Genomic DNA, 27,572 nt, shown 5'->3' with positions numbered 1-27,572 from the left:
ACATCCATATAGATAAAGAGATTATTCATATTTGGAGAGCCTGGGTGAGTTATCGTGTGTGGAGCAGAGAAGCCTCCGTTTTTCCCTCTCAGCCCAACTCCCCAAACTCGAACGCTGCCTAAAGGAAGGACCAGGTTTGTGCTCTGAGGTTGCTTGAGTCGTGTCTGCCCTGAACAATCAAATGCCCTTGTTTTAAATGCTCTTTTGACCCGAAAGTAACATTGGAAGCATTAAACCCTGAGGAAAGAACAGAGGCACATTTGAAAGCAGAAGTATTTCTGTAGTCCCGTATCTGTGGGAGAAAAGTTGTAAGAGTCAAGTACGGATTTCTGTGATTGGGAATAAGGACTATGCCGAATTATTCTTGGTCAGCCTGATTTTATTTTAATCTTTCAAGGTGTGACATGTTCATTATGACCCAGCCTGGAAGGGCTCACATCCGTAAGAATGGGAAGAGCCCAGCCCACTTGCCTTTCAGTTGGATTATTGAGATGTTTGAAGTATTCTAGGTTCTTGCTAATATAAAAATTGTCACTAACTTGGTTTTTATCTCCAATTTCAGAAAAAGTGGTGTGAATACTTCATCCTAAGTAATATAGACGTTTTTGAATCTTGGAATCTGAATTTAACTCACCTTTCCGACTTAAGTGATGAGCTTTTATTGAAGAATATAGCATTTTACTATGAAAATGAAAGTGTTCAAGGTACCGCCCTAGTATGTTATAATAATTATGCCTTTACCCAGAAATAAACATTATAAAGGATTTAAAGCTTCAAAATTCTTTTCCTATACTTGCAACATATAGCAGTCATTTTCTTTCAGATATTTGTTTATGCATGTGTATAAGTGTTACTTAGTTGCAATCAGAGTGAATGTTGTATTTTAAAATATTTTTAACTTAATATTACTCCACAAGTATTTTTTGGAAAAAATACATCTTTGGGAACTTGGCATTTCTAGATAATTTTAACAGGTGAATTTTTCAGTTAAATATATGCAGAACATTTTTCAGAATATTTACTCTAATTAATGTAATCATGTACTACTATTAGATATTTAGGGAATTTTAAGTTTTTCCAAAGATAAAGCTGATTTATATATTTATTGTATATAATTAATTTTTCTTTCTTTGAATAATTTTATTAGAAGAAATCTTCTGCTGTTTATTCGTAGTCAAAGAAAAATAAAAGACATTTTAAGAGAACTATAACTGATTGAGCATTATTGAAGCTTCTTTGACCTCTAAGATTTGGTTCCTACATATTGCAAGTGTTAGAATGAGTTAGCTACAAATAAATTTAGCAGTCCTCTACAAACTTTCTCATTTTTGAAAAATCATAGTTTTATTCTGTTTTATTGATTATGAAGTTATGTGTGACATAACATTTTTTATTACCTTGAAGAATAGTTAGATATTCACCATCTGTTATTGTTAGTTAAGACAGTTATAATGTTAATAGTTATCAAATACAGAAACAGGATAAACTTTAAAGTCTCCAGTCCCACAGTCAACACTAGGGATCGTTTGGCTCTAGGTTCAGTGTGGCACTCACAGAAAATTTCACTGTTTGACAAGTATTTCAGAGCTCTGTGAATTTAGTCAAAATGTGTGCTTCTGTGTATGTGTGAATGACTTTCAGTGTTTACTACTTTGAACTCATGTAGGGCTACATTTGAATTTGGGAAATGTCATTATGAAAGATTATGAACATCTCTGGGATACTGTATCAAAGTTGGTCACAAAGTTTGATGTTGGAAAGCCATTTCCTCTGAGAACAAAACAATTTCCTTTTCTTAAAAAGGATCCATCACCAATCAAAGGTAATAAATCTCTAAATTAATTTGAAATAAAAGCATCGTTCCTCTGAAAATGTTTTGAAAGCACCAGTAACTAAATGTTGCAAGTATAAATAATTTTCGGGTACTATGCATTTAAAATGACCTATATTGTCATATCCTTGGGGGCGATAATACTTTGAGTATAATTTTGAACAGTGATATGTTTTCCTTGTAACTAATGTTGTTGCCAATTTTTAAGAAAGCCAGATATATGTGACTTCCACTTCTCTCAATCTGGAAGTGTAGATCAACTGAAAAATCTCTTGTGCGTAATGATGGAAATGTTAGATAAGAGACCAAACATCTTTTTACAAAATCGTAAGCAAGCTCAAAACAATAGGAGGGAAATTCCAGGAGCCAAACATGAAGGGAGAGACTGATCTCTGGGTCACTCTGAGAATTTCTAATTGTAGGTCTGCCCTCCTAAGAATCTGGGTTTCAGTGTACTCAGTCAGCAGAGTCAAGACAACTCTAAGCCGGAAAATAACCTTAAAGCGATCAAAGGAATCTGGCGTGTTCTCTGTAGAGGAACATCATCATATACCCTGGTTTTACAGGGCGTCTCTGCCACGTACGAGTGCACATGCAAATTTATAAACAGCAGAGAAATAAGCCCCCAGACAAACAGTAAGCTGCAAAACGAGAACTCTTAAGTATTTCAGATTTTGTAATTACCAAAAGTAGAATATACTATATGTGTGTTTAAAAATGCTTGAAGAAATAAAATATGAAATTTGAAACATGAAAAAATAACAAAATGATAGAAAACATCTTCACATTTTAAAATAAAGTTGTAGAAATGAAAAGACTGTCAATGGATAGGTTCAAAAGCTGATTGGATTTGGCTAAAGCGAGAATTTGTGAGCTAGAAATAGATCAAAAGAACTACAGGTACAATAGCGACGAACACATTACATACCTTAAATTTACACAGGGATACATGTCAATTATATCTCAAGCTGGAGAAATTTTAAAAGAACCGAAAAACAAACAAAAGAAATAGAAAAAAATGATAAAATACATGTTAAAAGACATGGAAGACAGAATGAAGCTGTCTAACCTTTCATTCATTTGGAGATTTGGAAGGAGAGGCCGAGCCAGTGTCGATTGGGCCGTATTTGACGAGACCGTGGCTGGCATTTGCCTGGATGATGAAAGACAGGGATTTGCACACTCAGGGCGTATGATGAGTCTCGAGTGGGACAAAGCAAACATACGCACATGCACACACACAAATACACACTAGGCACGATGCAGTGGGATTAGAGAATGTAAAAAATAAATATCCTAAAAGGACCAGAGTTACTTACAAAGGAATAAAAATTAGTCTCTAATAATAGACTTTCCCAAATATCATGATAGAAGTCAGAACATAATGAAATCGTATGTTATTCTTAAAATACAGTTTAAGAAATGAGTAGCGTGGACATTTTTCAAAATGCAAACGCTGATTTATCCATCATCCTTTCATCACTGGAGACATTTCTATATCATGAATTTCAGGAAGAATAAAATGACTCCAGATGGAAAGTGACAAAGAAAGCTAAGGGGGGTTGGGGATGTATTGATACAAGTGTAGTTTTCAGAGTACAGGGGAAGAATATATATCCCCTTTCATTATGTCAGGATGAGTTCCACCAGACAAAGACGCTTGAGAGCAAGGAGTTTATTGGTCCCAGGAAGATCCAGTAAGGGAGTGCTTAGGTAATACCAGGAAGAAAACACAGTCAGTGCAGGGCGTGTTAATGAGTAGGTTTCCACGTGGGCAACTACAGGTAAATTTTACTGGTAATCCTAGAACTGTGTGCAAACCACTTTGGAGATGTCTTACCCAAAGAGCAAGGTAGCTGGGGTATTTACCTTGTGACTTTCGTCAAGTCTCGGGGGGCATGAAATCCTTAGGACTCTGGCTGCACCCAAGGCTGTAAGAAGAAAGTGCTCAGGGAGAGCTGTAGGGACTCATAGGAAGGTTTCAGGCAAACGCAGGAACAGTGAACGTCAAGGAAATAACGAGCAGAGCGGTTGCAGCTCACATAGAATTATGAACCAGACACTGGATAAAGGGGCATTTGTTAGCCAGCTATTGTATATACGATCAATATGTGACGTGTGATATCCATCTATCATATGTAGGTGTACATGGGCATAACATCAAGGAGGATGTAAGAGAAGACTAATGATACCACGTAATTTCATTGACATCTGTATTTTCCCCCCACTTTTTTATTTTATAAAAGTATATATGTAAGAGATTTCTGAGTGAGACTTCCATATTTAAATTCCTTGTCTCATAATAGGAACTAAGAAAAGGAACAAATGTTTGAAATAGGAAACATAGGTGTTTTTCTGTCTGTCAGTGTATCTGTTCATCCATCCATCCATCCATCCGTCTATCTATCCTTCTATCTACCTACCTACATGCCTAAATGCTGCCTATTTCTTTATATTCTGCTGTGTTCCAGAATGTTTTAATGTGGAAAATGGCTTTATGGGAAGGCTGGAATTGATTAATGTAAATAAATAAGATCAATGAAACATGATGTTGTTTTAAATGTGAAATTTTAGAAAATGATGTGTAACATTGCTGTATGAAAATTTCACATTTGACCTTGTCTTACTACTTTTTTACAGATACCTCCAAGGAAAAGATGGCTAATTTGGGTTTTATTCCAGTGTCATGTCAGGTGGTTGATAAGTTTGCTGGGGACATTTTGAAAGATTTGCCTTTCCTAACGAGGTATGGGGGCCACTGGGCGGAATGGATGAATTACTCATTAAAGCTTTTACAAAGTTCGACAGATTATTTATAAAGAGATTATATTAGATGTAACGTGTGTTTGTAACACATAATGAGTTTAGTTTCAAATTTACCAATGTCTTGTGATCATAACTAGCTTAAAAATCAACATAGTTTTAACCTAAGAGTAAAATCATTCCAGCTGTGTGTTTGTAATTAATGAATGAGTGGATGAATATCTGTTGATGTCGATGGCACGAGATATGGGGTGGATTCTGGGTTCTGAAGCCCCAATAAACTGCTCTTTGGATTCTACCACCCACATTATATCTCGGAAAGAGGAAAGGTGGCTATGATTTTTAAAAAAAATTATTAAAAAATGAGATCTATGCTGTGCTATATTTGGAGGCATGCAATTTAAAATGTGCCTATATTTCTTTTCATCTCATAGCGATGATCCTATTGTAACTTCACTGGTCAAGCAGAAAGAATTTGATGAGCTCGTGCACTGGCATTCCCACAAACCCCTTAGTGATCATTATGACAGGACAAAGGGTCACTTTGATGGTGAGTCCTGCGATTCTGGTGAAATACCTTAAAATCTATTTCACTCTCTGCCTTTTATGTTACAATGAAAAATTTTTCTATTTCTTGAATAACAATAATGTACAAGATATGTAGATATATGTCAGTAAAGAGGGTGAGGAAAGAGCCCCACTTTGCTGACCGTCACATGTACACGGGCACACAGCTGTCTTAGGAACAAGTGCACAGAGGTGGCATTTGTCCCACAAAAGTTAGAAGCTGCTTTAAGCTAAGACAGTTTATGGTTTAAGACATCTGTGTGCTCCTTGATGGCAGAAATATTGAGGCTACAGGCTTTCAAGCAGTTGCAGCTGCTTTCACATCACCCATAACAAGGGCAGCAGTTTACCCACCTTCACGCTCAGGATGGAGGCCGTGGCACCACTGAGAGCAAGTCAGCCGAGACTGACTTAGGGACCCTTCTCCCCGGCTCATCCCTTGTCTTCTTTTGTCTACCCAATGCTCACCCCCACCCTTCTTCCAGTGGACAGAACTTACCTTCAGAAGAATCTAAGAGTGGACCTAGTAAGCATGTTCCCACGAAACACTTCCCAGCCTGCTGTTATAAACAACTACTAATATCCTGAAAAATACAAGGGAGTTTTTAGATTAATCATTAACATCCTTCGGAGCTGTTTGATTTACATATGTAGATACAGGTATAGAAAAATCAGCCTGCTTAACCAGTCCCTTGAAGTGAGTGCTGTAGTTTTCTCTGGGGATGGGAGTAAGTCAGACTTTGAGTGTTGGGATTTCCTATGTCATTGGATTTTTCCACAGTGAGTCTTTCTGAGCTGCCAAGTTCTTGGCTCTGTGGCCATGGTCTGGAGTAAGGATTTTTCTGTCAAGTGATACAAGAAGCCATGATACCCTAGATGGATATCTTCCTGATTTGGCCTTGACCTTCCCCCTTCTTTTTTTTTTTCTTTAGATTTATTTATATTTTTGGCTGCGTTGGGTCTTAGTTGCTGTGCGCGGGCTTTCTCTAGTTGCGGCGAGCGGGGGCTACTCTTCATTGTGGTGCACGGGCTTCTCACTGCGGTGGCTTCTCTTGTTGCAGAGCGCGGGCTTCAGTAGCTGTGGCACGTGGACTCAGTAGTTGTGGCTCACGGGCTCTAGAGCACAGGCTCAGTAGTTGTGGTGCACGGGCTTAGTTGCTCCACGGCATGTGGGATCTTCCCAGACCAGGGCTCGAACCCATGTCCCCTGCATTGGCAGTGGATTCTCAACCACTGCACCACTAGGGAAGCCCTACCTTCCCCCTTCTTAACTTCATTCACAGGGCACAGAACAGAAGTAATGCCCAGAATCTGTCATTCTTTGTAGCATCCTGATATTTGCTTTAAGAAGTGTACAGTGAAAGGGTGTTTTGTCGCTTGCATCCTTCAAATAAAGTAAGGAATCATTCTGTGGACAAGAGATAGTGTGACTTAAGATTCCTTCTTTAACAAAAGTCATCAGCCTAAGTTACTGTTCCAAACTAAAAAGAAAAGTGCACGTGTGTGTGGGATGGTGTGAAGGATTAGTGAGAACGCTGTTGAAAATATGTAGTAGTGTTGCATTTTAAGTCTTTTCTTTTCCAGAAAAACCTAGACATCCTCTTCATCTTAGATATTTGCAAATGTATCATCGTTTTCAACGATTTTATGGGGAGTCATTAGAATCAGTCTCTTCAAAATTTGTTGTAACTCAAGCTATCAAGCCAAAGAAGAATTTCTGTGAACCCAAGAGCAAAAAGATACAGGTAGGTTATATTCATTCTATCAAATTTTTTTTTACTTTTCGTTGTCCTTCTTTATTGTTATTTGTTCAATCCCTTTGATAGTTGCTTTCCATGCTACGTTTTTAGAAAAGTAAAGGGATGGGAAAGATACTCCATGCAAACGGAAACCAAAAGAAAGCAGGGGTAGCTATACTTATACCTTAGAAAATAGACTTTAATACAAAGACTGTAATAAGGGAGGTAGAAGGTCATTATATAATGATAAAGGTGAAAACCTGAAAGCTTTTTCTCTAAGTTCAGGAACAAGACAAGGATGCCCAGTCTCACCACTTGTATTCAACATAGTGTCGGAAGCTTTAGCCAGAGCAGTTAGGCAAGTAAAAGAAATAAAAGGCATCCACACTGGAAAGGAAGAAGTAACACTGCCTGTTTGCAGATGACATTATATTATATAAAAACTCCACCAAAAAACTGTTAGAACTAATAAATGAATTCAGTAAAGTCACAGGATACAAAATTAATGCACAAAAATCTGTTGTGTCTCTATACACTAATGATGAACTATCAGAAGCAGAAATTAAGAAAACAATCCCAATTACAATTGCATCAAAGAGAATAAAATACCTAGGAATAAATTTAACCAAGGAGGTTACAGTACGTTGAAAACTACAAGACAGTGATGAAAGAAATTGAAGAGGATACAAATAAATGGAAAGATATTCTGTGCTCATGGATTGGAAGAAAGAGTATTGTTAAAATGTCTTTACTGCCCAGTGCAATCTATAGATTTAATGCAATCCCTATCAAAATTCCAATGGCATTTTCCACAGAAATAGAACAAACAATCCTAAAATTTGTATGGAGCCATAAAACACCCTGAATAGCCAAAACAATCTTCAGGAAAAAGAACAAATCTACAGGGATCGCACTCCCTGATATCAAGCTATATTACAAAGTTATAGTAATCAAAACAGTATGGTATTGGCATAAAAACAGGTACATGGGTCAATGGAACAGAATAGAGAGCCCAGAAATAAACTCAAGCATATATGGTCAATTAATTTATGACAAAGGAGGTAAGAATATACAATGGAGAAAAGACAGCCTCTTCAATAAATGCTGTTGGGAAACCTGGACAGCTACATGCAAAAGAATGAGGCTTGGAACCCTATCTTATACTATACACAAGAATTAACTCAAAATGGATCAAAGACTTCATGACCTGAAACTGTAAAAGTCCTAGAAGAAAGCATAAGCCGTAAGCTCCTTAACATTGGTCTTGGTGATGATTTTTTGGATTTGACACCAAAGGCAAAGATAACAAAAGCAAAAATAGACAAGTGAGACTATCAAACTAAGAAGATTCTTCACAGCAGAGGAAACCATCAAAAAAATGAAAAGGCAACTAACTACAGAATGGGAGAAAATATTTGCAAATCATATATCTGATAAGGGGTTAATATCTAAAATATACAAAAAACTCATACAACTCAATAGCAAAAAATAGAAGAATCTGATTAAAAAGTGGGCAGAGTAACTAAATGGATATTTTTCCAAAGAAGACATGCAGATGGCTAACAGGCACATGAGAAGATGCTCAACATCACTAATCATAGGGGAAATCAAATCAAAACCACAATGAGATATCGCCTCACACCTGTCAGAATGGCCATCATCAAAAGGGCAAGAAACAACAAGTGTTGGCCAGGATGTGGAGAAAACGGAGCCCTTGTGCACTGTTGGTGAGAATGTAAATTGGTGCAGCCACTATGGAAAATAGTATATTTCCTCCAAATATTAAAAATAAAACTACTATATAGTCCTGCATTTCCATTTCTGGTATTTATCCCAGAAAAGAAAACAGGATGTAGAAGAGATCTCTGCACTCCCATGTTCATTACAGCATTATTCACAGCAGCCAAGATACGGAAACAATGTAAGCGTCCAACAAGGGATGAATGGATAAAGAAGATGTGGTCTATATATATATATTGGAATATTATTCAGTTATAAGGAGGAAATTCTGCCATTTGTGACAGCGTGGTTGAACCTACAGGTGCTAAGTGATGTAGGTCAGACAGAGAAGGCAGATACTGCGTGGTGTAACTTACACGTGGAATCCAAAAGAAAAAAAAGGTCAAACTCATAGAAAAAGAGAGGAGAAACATGGTGACTAGAGTGGATAACCCTACATCATATCATTGAATTTGCTAAGAGAGTAGATTTTAAATATTCTCACCTCCCCTCCTCCCCAAAAAGATAAATATGTGAGTTGATGATGGGTTAATTAACTCAGTGGGGAGAACCCTTCCACAGTGTACATGTATATCAAGCCACCATGATGTACACTTTCAATATCCTACAATTTTTCAGTTATGCCTAAAGTTAAAAAAATATTTGAGCAGACATGAGGACTTTTGCTTTAATAGTCAACAAGCAGCCACCTCAGGCCCAGCTTGGTGGTCTTTGTTTTTCTCCTCGTGGCGACAACCTCCTTTTTATTTTCACAGCCAATTTTATCTTTAGTGAGACCATCCAATTACAACGATTCCTTTTTTATTTACTGAAAAGCTTCTTTTATATAGTTATTTTTTTTTTCGAGAGAGGTTATAAAATAGAAAGTTGGCAAAAATTCTAATTACCTAGTGTAAGGTATAAAGACTGAAAAAAATTTCATTTTTTTTAATCCTCTACATTATTGGAAATTAAATAAATTATCTCGTGGAGATTAAACAACCTCAGCACCGTGTAAATGTGCTCTTCCAGTAACACTTCAAGCTAAAACAAACACATTGTACCTGGCAAAGAGCCAGGGCTTGTTCTTGTCCTATTGAGACAGAACCATGCCGAGTTATCCCAGGACAGTACATTTGGGAAGTTGAAACATTGGAGAAACTCCACTGATTCAAATTAAATACTGAGAAAGTGATGGCAATGAAAATTGACTTCATTAAAGGCAAAGTTTAGATGTGAGTTTCATGACTAAGCAGAATAATGGAAGTTTTGTCAGTGTTCTCTTACGGATACAACAGTTCTCTAATTTTCTTTGCACGTTAATAGGTCAAGTAGGTAAAAGTGTAGTAGAAGTGGGTCTATATTGTGTGTAAGTTGGTTGGAAATGCTTGTCTAGACAGAGCAAACCGGTTTATTTATGATGTTCCTTCCCACCTGCCCCTTCCTCATTCACCCATAAGAGGATGAACTTGTGCTGTGCTTGGGACACACCAACAACTATGGCACATTCCTGTCTCATGACAAGGAAAATCACAACTGCATTGCGTGTGATGAGCATTTGATAGAGAGACGCCCGGGCAGGGGAGGAATATGTACTCAGGCTGGGAGAGTTGAGCAAGGCTTTGTGGAAGAAATTTCTAGAAGCACAAGTTGCGGTAGGGAGGTGACCATGGGGGATGGAAGAGGAAAACCAATTCCCGAGAGATCAGGAGACAGAAAAACCAGGGTCCTGGTGTTTCTGATTGTATTACATTTACTCTTCAATTTATAACCTACACCACTTAGAAATCTAGAAATATTATCTGCACAGAGGCTTTATAGTCATTAAATTGGATTGTCCAAAGATTTCAATTCACAGAGGCTTCAATGTTAAGAAACAGACACTGAAATGAAAATTGTGCCTTGTCAAGAACGGGATGACATTCAAAATAATCAATATACACTTAAAACTATTATCTCATTCATGCAATGCCATCTTGGACTATTTCCAACTTGTTTTATGACATGTATCCTTCTTTTTTTTGGGCAGGAGACCAAGGCTGAAAAAATTACTAGAGAGAATAAGGAGAGGCTATTTGCCAAGGAAGAACAAAAAGAAGAGAAAAAATGGAATGTTCTGTCCTTTTCTATTGAGGAGGAAATGAAAGAGAATTTAAACTCTGGAATAAAGAACCTAGAAGATTTTTTGAAATCATGTAAAAGTAGCTCAGTGAAATTTCGAGTTGAAATGGTGGGGATTACTGCCTGCTTGAGAGCGTGGAAAGAACATTGCCGTGGTGAAGGTATGTGGCTGTGAGTTCTTGTTGATTTGTTTGTTTGAATACATTGGAGAAGAATAAAAATCTAATGATGATAGCTGTTATTTATTAACTGGAAGTTTGTGTTAGAAGGCTTAGAGAAGCCTTAGATGCATTATCTGATTTTGTCCTTGGAGAATTCCTCTAAGTACTATTACCTCTATTTTATCAATGAGCAATGAAGTCTCAAAGGGGGCCCCAAAAGCAAAGATACAGCACATTCATAAGCAAATTCAAATCAATTCCTTATCACTTACATGTGGGATCTAAAATATGACACTAATGAACTTACCTACGAAACAGAAACAGACATGCAGACATAGAGATCAGACTTGTGGTTGCCAAGGAGAGGGGGAGGGAAGGATTGGGAGTTTGGGATTAGCAGATGCAAACTAGTATATATAGGATGGATAAGCAACAAGGTCCTATTGTAGAGCACAGGAAACTACTGGAAAAGAATATGAAAAAGAATGTATATGTATAACTGAATCACTTTGCTGTACAGCAGAAATTCACACAACAATGTAAATCAACTACATTCCAATAAAAAAATTCAAATCAATTCCCAGTCAAAGTTTACAAACAGCCACTTAGAGAGTTGTGGGCATCGTTAAGGGGACCCACAGATGGCGAGGTCCCAGGGAGAGTCTGTCATTCATCTCTGAGATCTGAAGTGCGAACATTTTCTTTCTGGGCAAAACTCGGACCGTGTTTGCCTGGCATGCTGAATTCTTCCAGAAGTTGTTGTGGTTTCCGTGTGCTCTACTTTACAACTGCTACAATAGATAGTAGAAAAGGAAAGAAGAGGCAGGAAGAGGCAGGTAAGGGAGAAGCATGGCTGGGTAGAGACGTGTAAGTTGATGGCAGGTGACATGATGAGGGACCAGTATGCCTCCAAACTGACAGTCCTTCCGAGTACACCTCATTGACCTGTCTGTCTTAGTCGTCTCCACACTTGAATCCGTTGAACACGGGGTCACTGGGGGTTCTTCTCCCCCCCACCCCGTCATTCTACAAACTTCAGTCTGCCCCTGCAACGACAGACTTCCCTGAGGATTTCATCCCTGTGAGAAGCGTAAGATTTGGCCTCTGTGGGTCTCTCTAATTAAGATGTTGTGTCAGGATTTGCAGTTGGCCTGAGAGAGATCAGGATTAACAGTGGCTTAAATTTCTTTTGTAGCCTTTATAGCATCAGTATGTGTTTGGTAATATTTGTTAAATAGATAAAATGTAGGTTGATTGGAAGAAAGGGCTAATCAAAACTGCCCTAACATGTGAAGTATGAAAAGACCAGCCGTGAGGAGGTCTAGAAAGGATGTATGTGACTGGAAAGAAATGGACGGGGATTAGCAACGTTTGGATCTGGCAGGTGTAACAGACTGATTGAATTTGAAGGCTCCAGTGATTACACCAGATACTTATCTCTGGTCACCATTAGGATTCAATAAATGTTGCCAAGTTTTTAACCAGATATTTAAACTCATCTGGACATTTTTCTTTGAACATAGTAGAGAAGGCATGAAAATAATAGTTGGGAAAGATTTGTATTCCTTAGAACTTAGACCAACTTGGGCTTTAGTGATCTTATTTCTATCATGAGCTACAAGATGTTTCTTTTTTTCCCCAACACTTACAGAGCTACATCTCAGTTTTCCACAGAGATGTTGGAATGTGTTTAGTTGCATTTTCATTTTATTGAGTTTTCTGTATTCCAAAACCTCCATTAATGCTAAGTAAGACAATGAATTTAATTGGGTCAGGTTGATAGCCTGAGTGACTAATCTTGGACAATCAAACATTTATTATTTTTGATGGCCTTTATAACAGTTTTGCTGTTCATTCTTTACCAAGGTGAAACCACAAAAGATTTAAGTATAGCTGTTCAAATGATGAAAAGGATCTACTCCGTGATGGAAAAATACCCAGAACTTTTGCAAGAGGCAGATCGGCAACTCATAGCCAGATGCCTTAGTTATTTAGGATTTGAGGAGCTGGCAAGTTCTTTGCATCCAACGCAGGTAATGTTTTCAGAACAGCTCCATTCTAATAGAGTAATTATTAGGTGTACCTCAACTGTCTTGTAAACACAATTACCTGGGTTTTTTTTTTACTGAAAATATTTACTCCAAGTTCATAATCATTATTAGTAATCCAGCTCCCCCAACTTGGAAGTAACCTAGAATTAGAAAATTTTACAAAAGCTTCTCTGATCAAAAATGCCAGATAATCTCTGTAGACCCTTAAAACTAATCCTGTGTTTAATTCTAGCAAAACATTTAAAAACTATTTTGCGACTGTTCAGTTGTCTTGATATCAGATGGTAGCTCAAGTGCCCTGATGCATATCTGAAAATCTTGATGTCTGCTATTTACTCTTAGTTAAGATAATGATTTAGGTGATAAGAGGTTTCTTCAATAAATATTGCAAAATTTGAAAGGTGGTAAAATGCTTTTCTCGTAAAAATTAGTTTTCAGTTGTTTTATTTAAAAAAATATTTTTAATCATTTAAAGGATGTTGTAATTTAAAATCACTTTCAAAGTGGACTTGTAAACTCCTATAGGTCACAGGAAATGACATAAAGGAGAAGAAAAAGAACAAATACTCAGTTGGCATTGGGCCAGCTCGGTTTCTGCTGCAGTACATGGGCCACTATTTGGTACGAGATGAGAGGAAAGATCCAGACCCCAGAGTCCAGGACTTTATTCCTGACACCTGGCAGGTAATGACTGGATGAAACAAACATTTTTGTATTTTATTATTAAATCTGATCTCAGGAGCGTCTCATGATTCCACACAGCACATTTGGCATGAAATTCTTAATGTTAAGTCATCTCATTTAAAATTGTCATGGGAAATGTCAAATGTAGACTTTTTCCCATTTAAAGAAAGTGAATTTTTCATATCATCCATTTTTCATAAATAGACCATTTTCTTGGAGGTACTCTGATGGATTCACATGTATATATTTGAAGTTCTGTCTGTGTCATCCGACTGTATCATTATGGACCATCCTCCAAGGCTTCCCTGTGTCTGTAGGATATCCTATGTAAATATAGAAATGTGACAGAGAAATTCAAGGAGTTTAAACAGTAGAGACAGTTGTTCAGATATTTACAGCCTGTACCCGTGACCATAGTAGCTACTTTTCTATAAATAAATGTAAAATTAATATTGATGGCTATAAAATTAGGAATAAAAGGGTGCGTTTCTGCATTGATTCAACCTTATAAAATTGCCTCGAACCTTATCAGTTAAACATGTTTACCTATGAAAATGCCATTTCAGAGGCTCAGTCTAATAGGTGGTCTTATCAGAAGCTGACTTTATTCTCCTTGTCTTGATGATGCTGGAGCACCTCAGAAACTCCCCACCTGCTGTTCAGGAGCAGGGGGGCCAGGTCCTTCCTTCCTGAAGTGCAGAACACGAAGCAGCTAAGGGCCCTCCAGGTATCTACGCCCCCCTCCACTGCACTTCTTCTGATGTCGCCTTTGCTCTGAGGTGTGGCCCAGAGCGGACTTGGATTCAGAGAGTGTGCAGGATGGGGCTTTGGGGGGCTTTTCCATCTTCTGCCCATCACACAGGCTAATGATCCTCTGACCAGTCCTCATTTTGATGAATAAAAGCATAGGCTAAAGGGATGAGAGTCTGTTTTAATGAAGGTCCCACATGCCCTCCAAAGTAGGGGCTGGCATCCTTCTATTTAGAAAGTACAAGATAGGTAGTAAAATGATTAATCATTGTTTTTTTTTTTTTCTGTTCAGCTACTTTTTCATCCTTACAAAAATGCATACTCTTAGATCTTCATTTCTCAGAGCCGTTGTGCACTTAGTCAATGACAAGTAATCAGAAAGAATATCTACCCCAGGACAAGATATTTTGTTCAGACCCACTCTCCGTTTTTCACACACAAACCCACCTCCAGACGCTCTAAAGCACTGCAATTCTCTCTTCTGGGAGAGGCCGTGAGTTCTTCACAAGTTCCCGTGTATCTTTTGGTGTGTTTTCAACTCGCAACCACTCCTTTGCGGCTCAGAGAATTATGCTGGAAGTGTCTTAAGGTATTAGTTTTGCTAACATGCTTCTCGTGGTGCTGACACACCGGTGCTCTGAACCCTGCAGCGAGAGCTCTTGGATGTCGTAGACAAGAATGAGTCTGCGGTCATAGTGGCCCCCACGTCCTCAGGGAAGACCTACGCCTCCTACTACTGCATGGAGAAAGTGCTACGGGAGAGTGACAATGGGGTGGTCGTGTACGTGGCCCCCACCAAGGTACGTCCCGAGGCTGGGGGTGTCGTTCAAGTGACTTGAATTTTCTCTTTCACTCCGAACCTCCTCTTTTAGTTTAATGCACGTGGTCATGTGGTAGATCTAGCTCTCTTTATTTTTTTTCCCAATTTATTTTTTTCCACTTTTATTGAGATAAAATGGACATGTAACCTGTTAGTTTCATGTGTACAACATAATGGTCAATATTTGTATGTATTGTTAAATGATCACCGCCATAATTCTAGTGAACATGAATCATGAATCACCTCATATAGTTATACATTTTTTTTCCTTGTGATGAGAACTTTTAAGATCTACTCTCTTAGAAACTGTCAGGTACACAATACCATATTGTTAACTATAGTCACTGTTACATCCCCGGACTTATTTATCTTATAACTGGAAGTTTGTACCTTTTGACCCCCTTCACCCGTTCTCCCCGCCCTTAGCCGCACCCTAGCCAACCACCAGCCTGTTCTGTTTCCATGTGTCTCACTTTATTTTCTAACCTGCATTTTCTCCTTCCAGTCTGAGAGGCCGAAGTAATACTTCCCTTAGAGCACTGTGAGGCAGAGGTCTGGTCCTGTGATCTTGTCATTCAGCTTTTTGCTTGAACTGAGAGAAGCACCCCGACTTTGTTGGGCAACGTTGAGTCTTTAGGAACCCCGCGTTGCCTCTGCCCTTGACGGGATGCATCCTGTCTGCTCTTGGGCGTCAGTGCCTGATGTGTTTCTCATGCCAGGTGGTTTTGCCATATTTCTTTTATGGCTAGAACCACCTAATGCCAAACTTAAATACAGAAAGTATGATCTTTGTCATTTAGGAGAAAGGCTGATTTACAGGAAGTATAAGTTTGCATATCCTCACTTACAACCCCTTATTTTTAATGCGATTACTCTTAAGAAAGGCAGATTTACTTGGGATAACTTTGATTCTACAGATTAAAATGAGATCTCACTGCATTTTAGTTTCCAGGAAAATGTGGCGTTGAGTGACTTGGGCTCAGGCTCAGAACCAGATTGAGCAACATGATTAGTTGAAATTAGCACTTTAGTTTTGATTGTAGCTTTTTCGTTTTTCATGGTTACGAAAGCAGTAAGTGTTCATAGCAGGAAATTAATAAAATATATCAAGAAAAATTAAGCTTACTGGAGGTGGAATTGGTAATTCAACACAATACATATTCCTCTTCTAAAAGTTTTAGAACCCAAAGGTTTTAGAAGCCAAATTACTCTTCTAAAAGTTTAAATCCATTTTTATTCCCTCTGACAGTATGTGGCAGTATATGTATCCTCTTATTTTCTTCCAACATTCCTATGATCTTTCAACATGTGTTGCCGTACTGCTAGGTGAGAACTTCCATCTCGTGATAAACCTGCACTGCTGTGACCACGGATTGGGGAGCCTTCCCGTATGATGTCTGGGCACTGATATGTCTTTAGTCATGAACTACTTGTTCAGGAAATCTGCCCACTTTCTTTTTCTTGTAGTGGAAGGGGATTGACTTTTTATTGATTGGCTAGAAGTTTGTATAAGAAGTATATTATGTTTTCTCTGTAAAGTATAACCAGTATACTTTTGTCATTTGATCTTTTTGCTATATTGCGGTTATATTAATGATATTTTGTTAATATCTTTGTGTAGTCAGATCTATCAGTATTTCCGTTTAGTGTTTCCGAGTGTGCTCAAATATATGAAAATGTGTGAAAATGTCCACTTTCTAGTATCTTTTTTTTAAAGCTTTTTTTTTTTTAATTTTTATTTATTTATATTTATTTTTGGCTGTGTTGGGTCTTCGTTTCTGTGCGAGGGCTTTCTCTAGTTGCAGCGAGCGGGAGCCACTCTTCATCGCGGTGCGCGGGCCTCTCACTGTCGTGGCCTCTCTGGTTGCGGAGCACAAGCTCCAGACGCGCAGGCTCAGTAATTGTGGCTCACGGGCCTAGTTGCTCCGCGGCATGTGGGATCCTCCCAGACCAGGGCTCGAACCCGTGTCCCCTGCATTGGCAGGCAGATTCTCAACCGCTGCGCCACCAGGGAAGCCCACTTTCTAGTATCTTTATGCTTATGTTTTAAAGTTTACATTTTCATCTAGGTGAGACTTTTTTGGGCCTAGAGTGTGAAATACAGAGATGTGTATGGGTTTGCGCACTCTCAGATGCCACTAGCCACCGCCTGCCTAGTCCGGGGTGTGGGGCCCCTGTACACTCGCAGGTTGAGGTCTGGGGACGCCCCCAATATGAGACCCACACGCGCACCCCGGTTGCCCTCCTTGGCCGTTCTGTGTAGACTCACGGTTTCTTTCTAAGCCTTGGTCGCCCAGGGATCAGCTGTTTGTTTGTCATGTGTGGGGAGCATTTCCTGCTTTTTCCCTCTGATGAAGCCGGTTTTTCCCATTTTACATTGGGTCGAGGTTATAAGTGAGGTTCACGTGCAGTCACAGAGCTCAAAGACAGCCCGTGGGTTAGGCAGATGGTAGGAGAAAGGGGTGATGAAACTTCCTGCGCTCCCAGCAGTACGTATTTTTAGACAGTGCCTGTCGTTCTCTCTCTGAGGTTTCCCCTGTACTTTATTATGTGATTAATGGATATTTTTCCCTGTCAATCAGGCCCTTGTCAATCAAGTGGCAGCAACTGTTGAGAATCGTTTTAACAAAAATCTGCCAAACGGTGAAAGTCTGTGTGGTGTTTTTACACGGGACTACCGTCATGAGGCTCTCAACTCTCAGGTAGGACATACACTGATGAACGCATTTGTTATCGAATTATATGATAGTACTTAGAAGTCTCTTTCAGTAGAAATGCAATATCTTGACAAGGGCCTGTAGAAGGAATTTTCTTGAATTTATAAAAGATGAAGTGGCTTTAGAGAAAATTTAACAGTGTTATATTCCAGAGAGTAAGAAATGGAGCTCATCTTTCTCAAGGACACTTACCTTTTGATTTCAGATTTCAGTTATAGTTCGTGGCATCATCTTGGTTTATAAGTGGATCGAAAATGATCTGAAGAACCCCATTTTATAAAAATTGACAACCTGATTTCCATTCAGAATAACTGTTTCTTGACCTTTCTTTTTTTTTTTAAACATCTTTATTGGAGTATAATTGCTTTAAAATGGTGTGTTAGTTTCTGCTTTATAACAAAGTGAATCAGTTATACATATACATATGTTCCCATATCTCTTCCCTCTTGCATATCCCTCCCTCCCACCCTCCCTATCCCACCCCTCTAGGTGGTCACAAAGCACTGAGCTGATCTCCCTGTGCTATGCGGCTGCTTCCCACTAGCTATCTATTTTACATTTCGTAGTGTATATATGTCCATGACACTCTCTCACCCTGTCACATCTCACCCCTCCCCCTCCCCATATCCTCAAGTCCATTCTCTAGTAGGTCTGTGTCTTTATTCCTGTCTTGCCACTAGGTTCTTCATGACCTTTTTTTTTTTTTTTCCTTAGATTCCATATATATGTGTTAGCATACTGTATTTGTTTTTCTCTTTCTGACTTCACTCTGTATGACTGATTCTAACTCCATCCACCTCATTACAAATACCTCCATTTCATTTCTTTTTATGGCTGAGTAATATTCCATTGTATATATGTGCCACATCTTCTTTATCCATTCATCTGATGATGGACACTTAGGTTGCTTCCATGTCTTGACCTTTCTTGATGGGAAGGATACTCATCATAATTTCAGAATGTTGTATTTATGGATGGACTTCATGGTGTTAAGTAAATCAGACAGTTTCCCTCCTTATTAAACTCACTGGAAACAGTTACAGCTAAACTGAAAGTGAAAACGTGACTATAGCACATTGCATGGTAGGTGTGAGATGTGACACCCACATCGCCATTTGTAAGAGCACCGCTGCCCAGGGGTGGGGCGTGAGGTCCGACAGAGGCCGGCTGTCGCCCCCGTGCTTCCCCACCTTCGGCACCCTGGGACTGAGCAGGGCTGGGGCAGAGACATTGGCCATTTCGGCTGCGTGTGGAGTAGGAGTGACAGCTGCCACGCGCTCCAGAGTCCAAGCCAGGTGGGCCAAAGCATCACCAGGTGTGTTCTGAAGTTCACCTTCTTCCTCTGCCCCATCCTCTCCCAACTTCCATAGTTGTTCATTTTTAATAAACGGTTTTCAACCTAAACTGAACCTGGGGGTCAGATTTTGAAGGAATAAACCTGCGACAATGAACTCTTCCTATTGTTATTACCGTGAATGCTCATAAATAAGAATTTAAACTTCAAATCTGATATCTTACCATTTTGACCTATAAAAATTGCAGTTTCACAAGGTTCAAACGAATGTATCATATTCTAGTTAATCAGCAGGTCCATTCAGGAGTTTTAACTCTCTCTTTCATATTCTTAGAACTACATCTGGGTGTAGCAAGTGCTCAAAGTGTTTGTTTGCACAATGTTCTTGTTTTTAGGTACTTATCACAGTGCCAGCCTGCTTTGAAATTCTGCTGCTAGCTCCACATCGCCAGGCGTGGGTGAAGAGGATCAGATACGTTATATTTGATGAGGTAGGTTTGGTATTATTTCTCTGGGTTGAGTTCCTGGTTGCATAAGTGCCACGCTGAAGACATTTGCTGCTTCGGGGCGTTCATCGTCTGCGTGGAGTTTCGGTTGTGGAGGACACTGGCTTTCCCCTGTGAATCACACCAGTCTTTGGGCTCCATTTTCCTGTTCTGGCTCAGGACAGGGTATCTGTGTCTGCGGACCTCTGGATGGCAGAGGAACTGTCTTTGGTGACCACCGTTTCAGAGGAGCAGAACTCACCACCAGGGCATATGTTTTCCTGGACAGAGATTCCAAAAATCTGATCTTTGATCTCCAAAGCAAAGAGTTTGGAGCTATAACAATGATGTCAATTATGTACAGTATCTTGCCAGTCATGGTCCCAGCAGGAAACAGATGACACACGCAAAATGGAAGAATTCAAGAAGAGCTTTTTGCAAAGGTGTGTGGGCGGGGAACTGTGCCGTTAGTGCAGTAGCCCAGGGCGAGGAGCCCCTCAGCCTAAAGGGACAAGGCAAAGATATGGTCACGGAGACCCACAGGGAGATTCTGAGTGTGGTGACCGCTTTGCGAAGGGCAGCTGCCTTAGCCGAGGAGCACACCTGGCTCAGGGTGGCCTGCCAGGAAGGCAGCCAATGGCACAAAGACCTCACCCTCATTCCCTTCAGGTCTCTTGCCCAGGCTCTCCTTTGGCCAAAGCCAATGGAACCAGAGAGCATTGGAGCTCTTTTGAAGTAGCCTCTGTGGGTCAGTTTCCCTGGGCAGAGAGAGCAGGATGGAAAATAATGGACATTTATAGAGCAAATGAAGGATATTGAGAGAGTTTTTACAGCAGAATTAAGAATATTTATTCAAAGAGACTTAAAGCATTATAAAAGAATTCTTTTGCTCCAAAGCGTTTTCAGTTTAAAGGGGAAAATGGTGATAAGCCTGTATTTCACTTCATTTTTTCCTGTTGTAAGCTTGAAGCTACCAAGCAAGCTGTGCTTTTGATTGGTTTGAATCTGACTTACTGTGTTTTTTTTTTTGCTCATTCTGTATATGCTACATCTTGAAGGCCTTGAATATTCATATTGAAAAAAAAATCCAACAGCTTTGTCTTTGCAATCTAGAACTTTGAAATGTACTCTAATCTCAAAGCTTTGAAATGCTGTGACGTGGGGCACCTCAGCTTCCCCAATTTTATGTCAGGGTAAAGCTGACGGGCTTTGGAGACTGATGTCTATTCTGGCAGAACCAAGGAAGTGTGTTATCTGTAGGAAGCCTAAGGTCACCACTCAGCGGACTGGTGTATTATCTGACTAGGGCAAAGCCAAATGGGCAGGGGAAGTTTTTTCTTTTTTTAAATTGTCTGGCTCTGATCGTAAGTTCTTTCCAGTTGATTGCCAGGTGTCATAGTTTAATCTGTTTAAAGGAGACCACACTTGAGAGTCCTCCCTAAATCTAGTTCCATTTGCTTTATTTGGTCAAAGGACATTCATTAATTCAGCAAATATATAAGGAGTGTCTCCACAATGCCGGACACTGTTGGTGCTGGGAATACCCAGGGTAAGTCACAGAATCATTGGAAAACGGGGGGTAGACAGCTACGCCTTCCCAGGATGCTGGCAGCCCGCATCGGTGTGTACGGTGACGAGCTGGGTCAGTGTGACCCCGCTGTGGTGATGGCAGGGAGACAGCAGGGGGACGGCTCCGCAGTGGCTGCTCAGGACGTCTTCCAATGGGGCGACGTTGAGCCGAACTCTGCAAGTTCAAAAGAGGTAAGAGCAGAAGGGACATGTATGTGGAAGCTCTGGGGTAGGAAAGCTGTGGTCAAGGAACAAAGCAAAGTTCAGGGTGTCTGGAGAAAAGTGAGGGCAGGATGGGAGAGAGGCTTGAATGAAGCTGGAGAGGCAGGTGGGGGGCAGTTACCCCCAGCACAACATGTACGCCCTGTTCAGGAGTTTATATTTTGTTCCACATGCAATGGGAAGATATTGAAGAAATGTAATTGTGGACGTGGCCTGATGGAATTCATCCTTGAGACCTATCTGTTGGCTGTGATGTGAAGAATTCAGGGGGTGGCCTGGGGAGCTAGGAGGGTGGCCAGGAGGGTATTGTGGTTGACTTGGGGGCCGTGGACATGGACAAAATGCTTAGATCTGAAAGACATTTTGGAAAGTAAGATAAAGAGGAATTATTGATGGATTGGTTATGGGAATTAAAAGAATTTGTGGGCTTCCCTGGTGGCGCAGTGGTTGAGAATCTGCCTGCCAATGCAGGGGACATGGGTTCAAGCCCTGGTCTGGGAAGATCCCACATGCCACGGAGCGATTAGGGCCGTGAGCCACAATTGCTGAGCCTGTGCGTCTGGAGCCTGTGCTTCGCAACAAGAGAGGCCACGATAGTGAGAGGCCTGCGCACCGCGATGAAGAGTGGCCCCCACTTGCCGCAACTAGAGAAAGCCCTCGCACAGAAACGAAGACCCAACACAGCCATAAATAAATAAATTAAAAAAAAATGTTAAAGGCCCAATAATCAAGATAAATAATATTAAAAAAAAAAAGAATTTGTGTTAAAGATTTTCCATTGCCTGAATTTGCCAATATTTATGTAAACTTGGCATGGTTGATTAAAGGTAATTGGAGACCATGTATGATGATTCAAGTTTCCCTGTCTGATTTTCATTCGCTGATTTTAAATCAACTGAAAAATTATTTAATTTATTTAAACTAAACTAAAACAAACAAAAGCAGTTCACCCGTTTCTCCCATGCCCACCTGTTGCAAATACCTATTTGTTCTCTATGTCTTTGAGCTTGTTTTTTGGTGTGTGTGTGTTTTTTTTAAGATTTCACATGTGAGATCATTATTTGTCTTTTTATGTCTGATTTATTGATTTATTTGACTTAGCATAATGCCCTTGAGGTCCTTCCAATGTTGTCACAAATGGGAAGATTTCATTCTTTTTTATGGCTGAATAATATTCCATTCTGTATATACATACCACAATTTCTTTATCCACTCATCCTTCAGTGGACACTTAGATTGCTTCATATCTTGGCTGTTATACATAGTGCTGCAATTAACACGGGGATGCTTGTATCTTTTTGTATTCTTTGGATAAATACCCCGAAGTGGAATTGCTGGATCATATGGTAGCTCTATTTTTAGTTTTTTGAGGAACCTCCATACTGTTTTCCACAGTGGCTGCACCAATTTACATTCCCACCAACCGTGCACAAGCGTTCTTTTTTCTCCACATTCTTGCCAACACTTGTTATTTGTGTTCTTTTTGATGGTGGCCATTCTGACAGATACGAGTGATATCTCATGTGGTTTCGATTTTCATTTCCTGTTGACTGGTGATGTTGAGCATCTTTTCATGTGCCTGTTGGCCATCTGTTTGTTTTCTTTGGAAAAATATCTTTTCAGACCTTCTGCTCATTTTTAATGGAGAATTTTTGTCTTTAATAGGTCCACTGTCTTGGTGGAGAAATTGGAGCAGAAGTCTGGGAGCATCTCCTTGTCATGATCCGCTGTCCGTTCCTGGCCCTTTCTGCTACCATCAGCAACCCGGAGCATCTCACTGAGTAGGCATTAGCTTCTAGTCCGGATAGAATGCTTATCTATTTTGAATGTTTGAATGTCATGCTTTCTATCTGGGTTCTGGAGAGTTTCATAACTTTCTGGTGAATTTATTACCTTATCTCTGGATATTCAAGGAACAGAGTCACCCCTCCTGGCAGGTGCTGAGCAAGGCCACACTCTATAAAGGAAAATCAAGGGTTCTCCCAGCTGGATCTGCGGTTGACTAGGAAATTTCCCCCGTATCTCAAAAAAGGTTCACCAGAAGTTATCGATTTATGTTTCTTTTTCTTTGTCCTTTACCAAGAAATAAAATTAAAATGGTATAATGACATGCTCTGCCATGGACCTTGAGATTTCTTATGTTGTCCCACTTTGTAGATGTTTAGAAAGATAGTGAAGCCTTATTAGTTGAAAATCCCATATTATTTATTCACTGGGCTAGATTTTTGCTCACTAACAACAACAATTAGAGCAAAGACTCCTATTTGCCAGGTGCTATTCTAAGTGCTTTGCATATGTTAATTTATTTTAAATGGCCAACAACCCTTATGATTTATTATTTTTATTACTACTGTTAGATAGTCTTTTCCATACTGCTATTATTATTTCCATTTTAAATGTGGAAAATGAGTCCCAGAGAGATTTTGTGATACAACCAAGAGCTTCAGCCCATGGTAAGGAGGCTGGGATTCCATCTTAGGTCATCTGGCTCCAGGGCCTATTCCCTTAAGTAATTTTTAAGGCACATAAAATTTTCTTTATTTAAAATACTTTAAAATCCTTTCACAGGAAGTGGTTCCATGTTCTGCCTAAATAATATGTAATTTTAATTTTTAAGGTGGCTACAATCCGTAAAACGGTACTGGCAACAAACAGAGAGTATGATGGAAAAAAATATTGCTTCTTCAAGAAGTGCCGGCTGCCGCGCCAGTTCTCACCAAGACTACTTACTGATGAAGCAGTCGTATAAAGTGAGACTTGGTATGTTTGACATGTTCATAGGAATCTTATCTTTTCCTTTCAAGTTATTCCAGCCATTGTGTGTTCATTCATTTGGAAATCCTTGCTCTTCATTTCCAGTGCTCTATGCAGAGAGATACAATGATTTAGAGAAGCACATATGTTCAGTAAACAATCATGACATTTCCTTTGACCATTTTCACCCATGCGCTGCGCTGACCACGGACCATGTGAGTGATGCTTCCGCCATGTTTGTTCTGAGCCTCATTGGTGGTTTGTATCATATTGCAAAGCTGCCTGGGCGACACTCATCAGAATTACAGAATCGATGCTCTGTAACAGATATTGAACCTGAGTTTTAAGAGTAACAAGAATAACTTCATGGTTTTCATCTGCTCCTCAGTGGTGCCTACATCTGCAAAGCTTAAGAATGACTGAACATCTTAACCTGAAGTTTTTTGGGGTCGATTTTCTTTATTCTTTGCCCATTTTCCTTCTTCTCAGCACCTGTGTCCCATCTGTCCACCTTCAAGGACACTAACACTTCTCTTAATGCAGCTACAGCTGTGTGTGGACAGTACCTTGTACGTGTGAGAATCTGATTGCTGTGAATTAGGTCAAACAAGGAAAAGACGCTTTTCACTAACATAGCAATCACAACATGACTTTTTGGTAGTGAATCAGTAAGGTGGAGGTCTTAAGGGGACCTCATTTGGCACACTGGGGTTTGAGTGGGGGAAGATTTCTTAATTTTTCTTGCATATTATTTTTCCTTTTTCCTTCTATTCTCAGGAATGGCCCATTAAAGCTCTGGTTGCCACTCAAAGTGATAATTAAGCAATAGTTTGCCTTCCTTCCAAGACTGGATAAGTTAAATATACTCTAAATTCTGTTGTCAGATGAGCCTTCTAAATGGACAATTTTTAAGGCACATGGAGTTTTCTTTATTTAAAATATTTGATGTCACAGGGAGTAGTTCCATGTTCTGCCTAAATAATCATCTGGATCAGAAAGCTAATTTAGATAAATAATTAGTAAGGATAATTCTGATCCTGCCGAGCCTCTGATGGCTTTTCTTTGGAACCGGCAAAAGGCACAGCTCCTTAGCTAGGCTTCCCAGGTCTTCTAGGAACTGGCCCCAAGTCCTTTCTGTTCATCCACTTGATGGATTTTACCTGGAAGCCCTCATGATTTATATGTAAACTGGAGTGTTTCAGCACAGATGCAAAGGGCCTGTTTTCCAGACTCTGTTCATCTTTGATGATCCTTGTAATGGGAAACCTCTTCAGAATCCTCTGTGACTTCCTTAGCTGGATGGAATCTTCTCTCCATAGCACCTTGTCTATATTTTTCTTGTATGACAACAGTTATGGTCAGCTTGCTGCTGAAGTTCTTTACATGCTTGTCTTCTTACTAGACTTAAGTCCTTGAAGACAAATTTTGTGTCCTTGTAGTTTGTAACTAACTGCTATGTATATAAAATTAAAATGTACATGACACAAATATAGCCAACCCAAATGGAGCACTTACTTTGGGTTCTAGGAATTTTACGTATTTTGTCTCTTTTAACCATCACAACAATTTTAGGATACGTGCTGTATTGATATTCCCATTTGGCAAGTGAGGAAGGTGGGGCAGAGAAAACTTGTACCACTGAGGAAGGAGTGGGGCTGGGATGCAGTCTCAGATAGATCGATTCCAGAGCCTGCAGTCTTATCACTGTATTCTGAACAATCTGGTGGACAAATGCCTGGGTGAGGGAGTGAGTGAGAATCACTTTATAGCCTTTGGGCTGTGATGCAGTAGCTTCTAAAAGCAACAGAATGAATCCTAGCGATGGTAATTTTCCAACAGGATTTTATTATGGAACTTCCTCTTTTGTGTGGCAGTGGCTCTATCTACACTCTAAAGAAAACTAAAATGTGGACAAAATTCCTGTGACCTAACTCACATCCCCAAACTGGAATAGTGATGATAACCCACAAATTGATAACAAGACTCCTTTCTCTTTCTCTCCTTTTCTCTTCTCTTTCCACGTTATTTCCTGGCGTTTTTAAGTAGCGTAGTATTTTCGCAGTCATTTGTTGTGTTAAGATGGTTCAGGGCAGGTTGTCTTTTTTTTTTTTTTTTTTTTTACATTTATTTATTTATTTTTGGCTGTGTTGGGTCTTTGTTTCTGCGCGAGGGCTTTCTCTAGTTGCGGCGAGCGGGGGCCACTCTTCATCATGGTGCGCGGGCCTCTCACTGTCGCGGCCTCTCTTGTTGCGGAGCACAGGCTCCAGACGCGCAGGCTCAGTAGTTGTGGCTCACGGGCCTAGTTGCTCCGCGGCATGTGGCATCTTCCCAGACCAGAGCTCGAACCCGTGTCCCCTGCATTGGCAGGCAGATTCTCAACCACTGCGCCACCAGGGAAGCCCAGGTTGTCTTTAAACAGCAGTGAGCACGGTGGTTGGGAGAACTTGGCGAGGCAGGCATTGTGGTCCAAGTGCCTTTCCTGTATCTCAGTACCTATTAATGGAACAACTGTGAAGCTGCTCCCGCTCCCCTAACCCCATGTGACCTCTGCAAAGGTCACGCTGCTGCATGAGTCTCCTTCAGGCTCCCGGACGTTGGCAATAGGAATGGGGCTTGGATAGTGTTAAATATGTATTTTGGCAGCTGTGTGTATGGGATGTTTCCTAAAGCATCAGTGATAAAAAGCAAGTTGGCCTTTCTGAACAAGGAGATGCTTCCTGATCTTGTGTAGTAGACTTCAGATTGATGTGCGAGAGCAGGTGGCGTGGAAAAGCGTAATGAGCTGTGGCAACGTAAAGAGAAGAGCCGTCCCCCTTGGGCGTCTGCTCTGTAGCTCTGTCACAGGGGTGGTTCCAGAAGGGAGGGGGGCAAGATGAGTGAGGTGAGGGAGTGCCCACCTTCACATGAGGCTCGTTTCTGGCGGAGTGGAGAGTTGTCCGGCCCCCCAGGGACAGCTGCAGGCTGCCGGGGGTGGGGTGGGATGGCGGTGTCAGCCCCAGCAAGTGTGGGAGGAGCTGAGCCACTGGTCTTTTTCGCCTGCACGTGGAGCAGTGCTTCTGTCACCTGCGAGGTTGGGGACGATGTGATTTGCCCAAACAACGTCGTGGGTAATGCTGTGTGTTCATAAATGAAGGAGGGTGTGAATCTGTGACCTTTTATGTCTCTTCCTTTTACACCTGGGCTGGCTCAGTTTTTTACCAGCTCGTAAGTTATCGTATAGTGAAGACCAACTGAAGGGAATGCCCAGCTTTTAGCCACGGAGTTGTGAAATTGATTAAAAACATTAAGACCTGTAGGTTGGTCATTCATCAGTCACAGCGACAGT

The 27,572-nt window shown here is 40.3% G+C and overlaps 1 protein-coding gene across 2 annotated transcripts in view; it reads left to right on the top strand.

The window, feature by feature from the left end:
• DDX60 (DExD/H-box helicase 60) overlaps nucleotides 1-27,572 on the top strand; it is a 90,918-nt gene that overhangs the window by 19,810 nt on the left and 43,536 nt on the right. Inside the window, exons 9-22 of one of the 2 annotated variants that reach the window (XM_082402083.1) lie at nucleotides 563-704; nucleotides 1,667-1,822; nucleotides 4,472-4,577; nucleotides 5,029-5,144; nucleotides 6,746-6,906; nucleotides 10,649-10,901; nucleotides 12,768-12,934; nucleotides 13,478-13,636; nucleotides 15,037-15,186; nucleotides 17,789-17,908; nucleotides 19,613-19,708; nucleotides 23,159-23,274; nucleotides 24,111-24,253; nucleotides 24,353-24,462. In XM_082402083.1, the coding sequence (XP_082258209.1) occupies nucleotides 563-704; nucleotides 1,667-1,822; nucleotides 4,472-4,577; nucleotides 5,029-5,144; nucleotides 6,746-6,906; nucleotides 10,649-10,901; nucleotides 12,768-12,934; nucleotides 13,478-13,636; nucleotides 15,037-15,186; nucleotides 17,789-17,908; nucleotides 19,613-19,708; nucleotides 23,159-23,274; nucleotides 24,111-24,253; nucleotides 24,353-24,462 (1,995 nt within the window). Of the gene's footprint in view, nucleotides 1-562; nucleotides 705-1,666; nucleotides 1,823-4,471; nucleotides 4,578-5,028; nucleotides 5,145-6,745; nucleotides 6,907-10,648; nucleotides 10,902-12,767; nucleotides 12,935-13,477; nucleotides 13,637-15,036; nucleotides 15,187-17,788; nucleotides 17,909-19,612; nucleotides 19,709-23,158; nucleotides 23,275-24,110; nucleotides 24,463-27,572 lie in introns of both variants that reach the window. The other variant, XM_082402082.1, reaches the window with a different exon arrangement.

Source organism: Balaenoptera borealis (genome assembly GCF_965194805.1).
Source record: "Balaenoptera borealis genome assembly, chromosome: 8".
Lineage (NCBI taxonomy): Eukaryota > Metazoa > Chordata > Mammalia > Artiodactyla > Balaenopteridae > Balaenoptera > Balaenoptera borealis.
The sequence above is the reverse complement of the archived record's forward strand: the minus strand, read 5'-3'. Positions and strand labels throughout refer to the sequence as shown.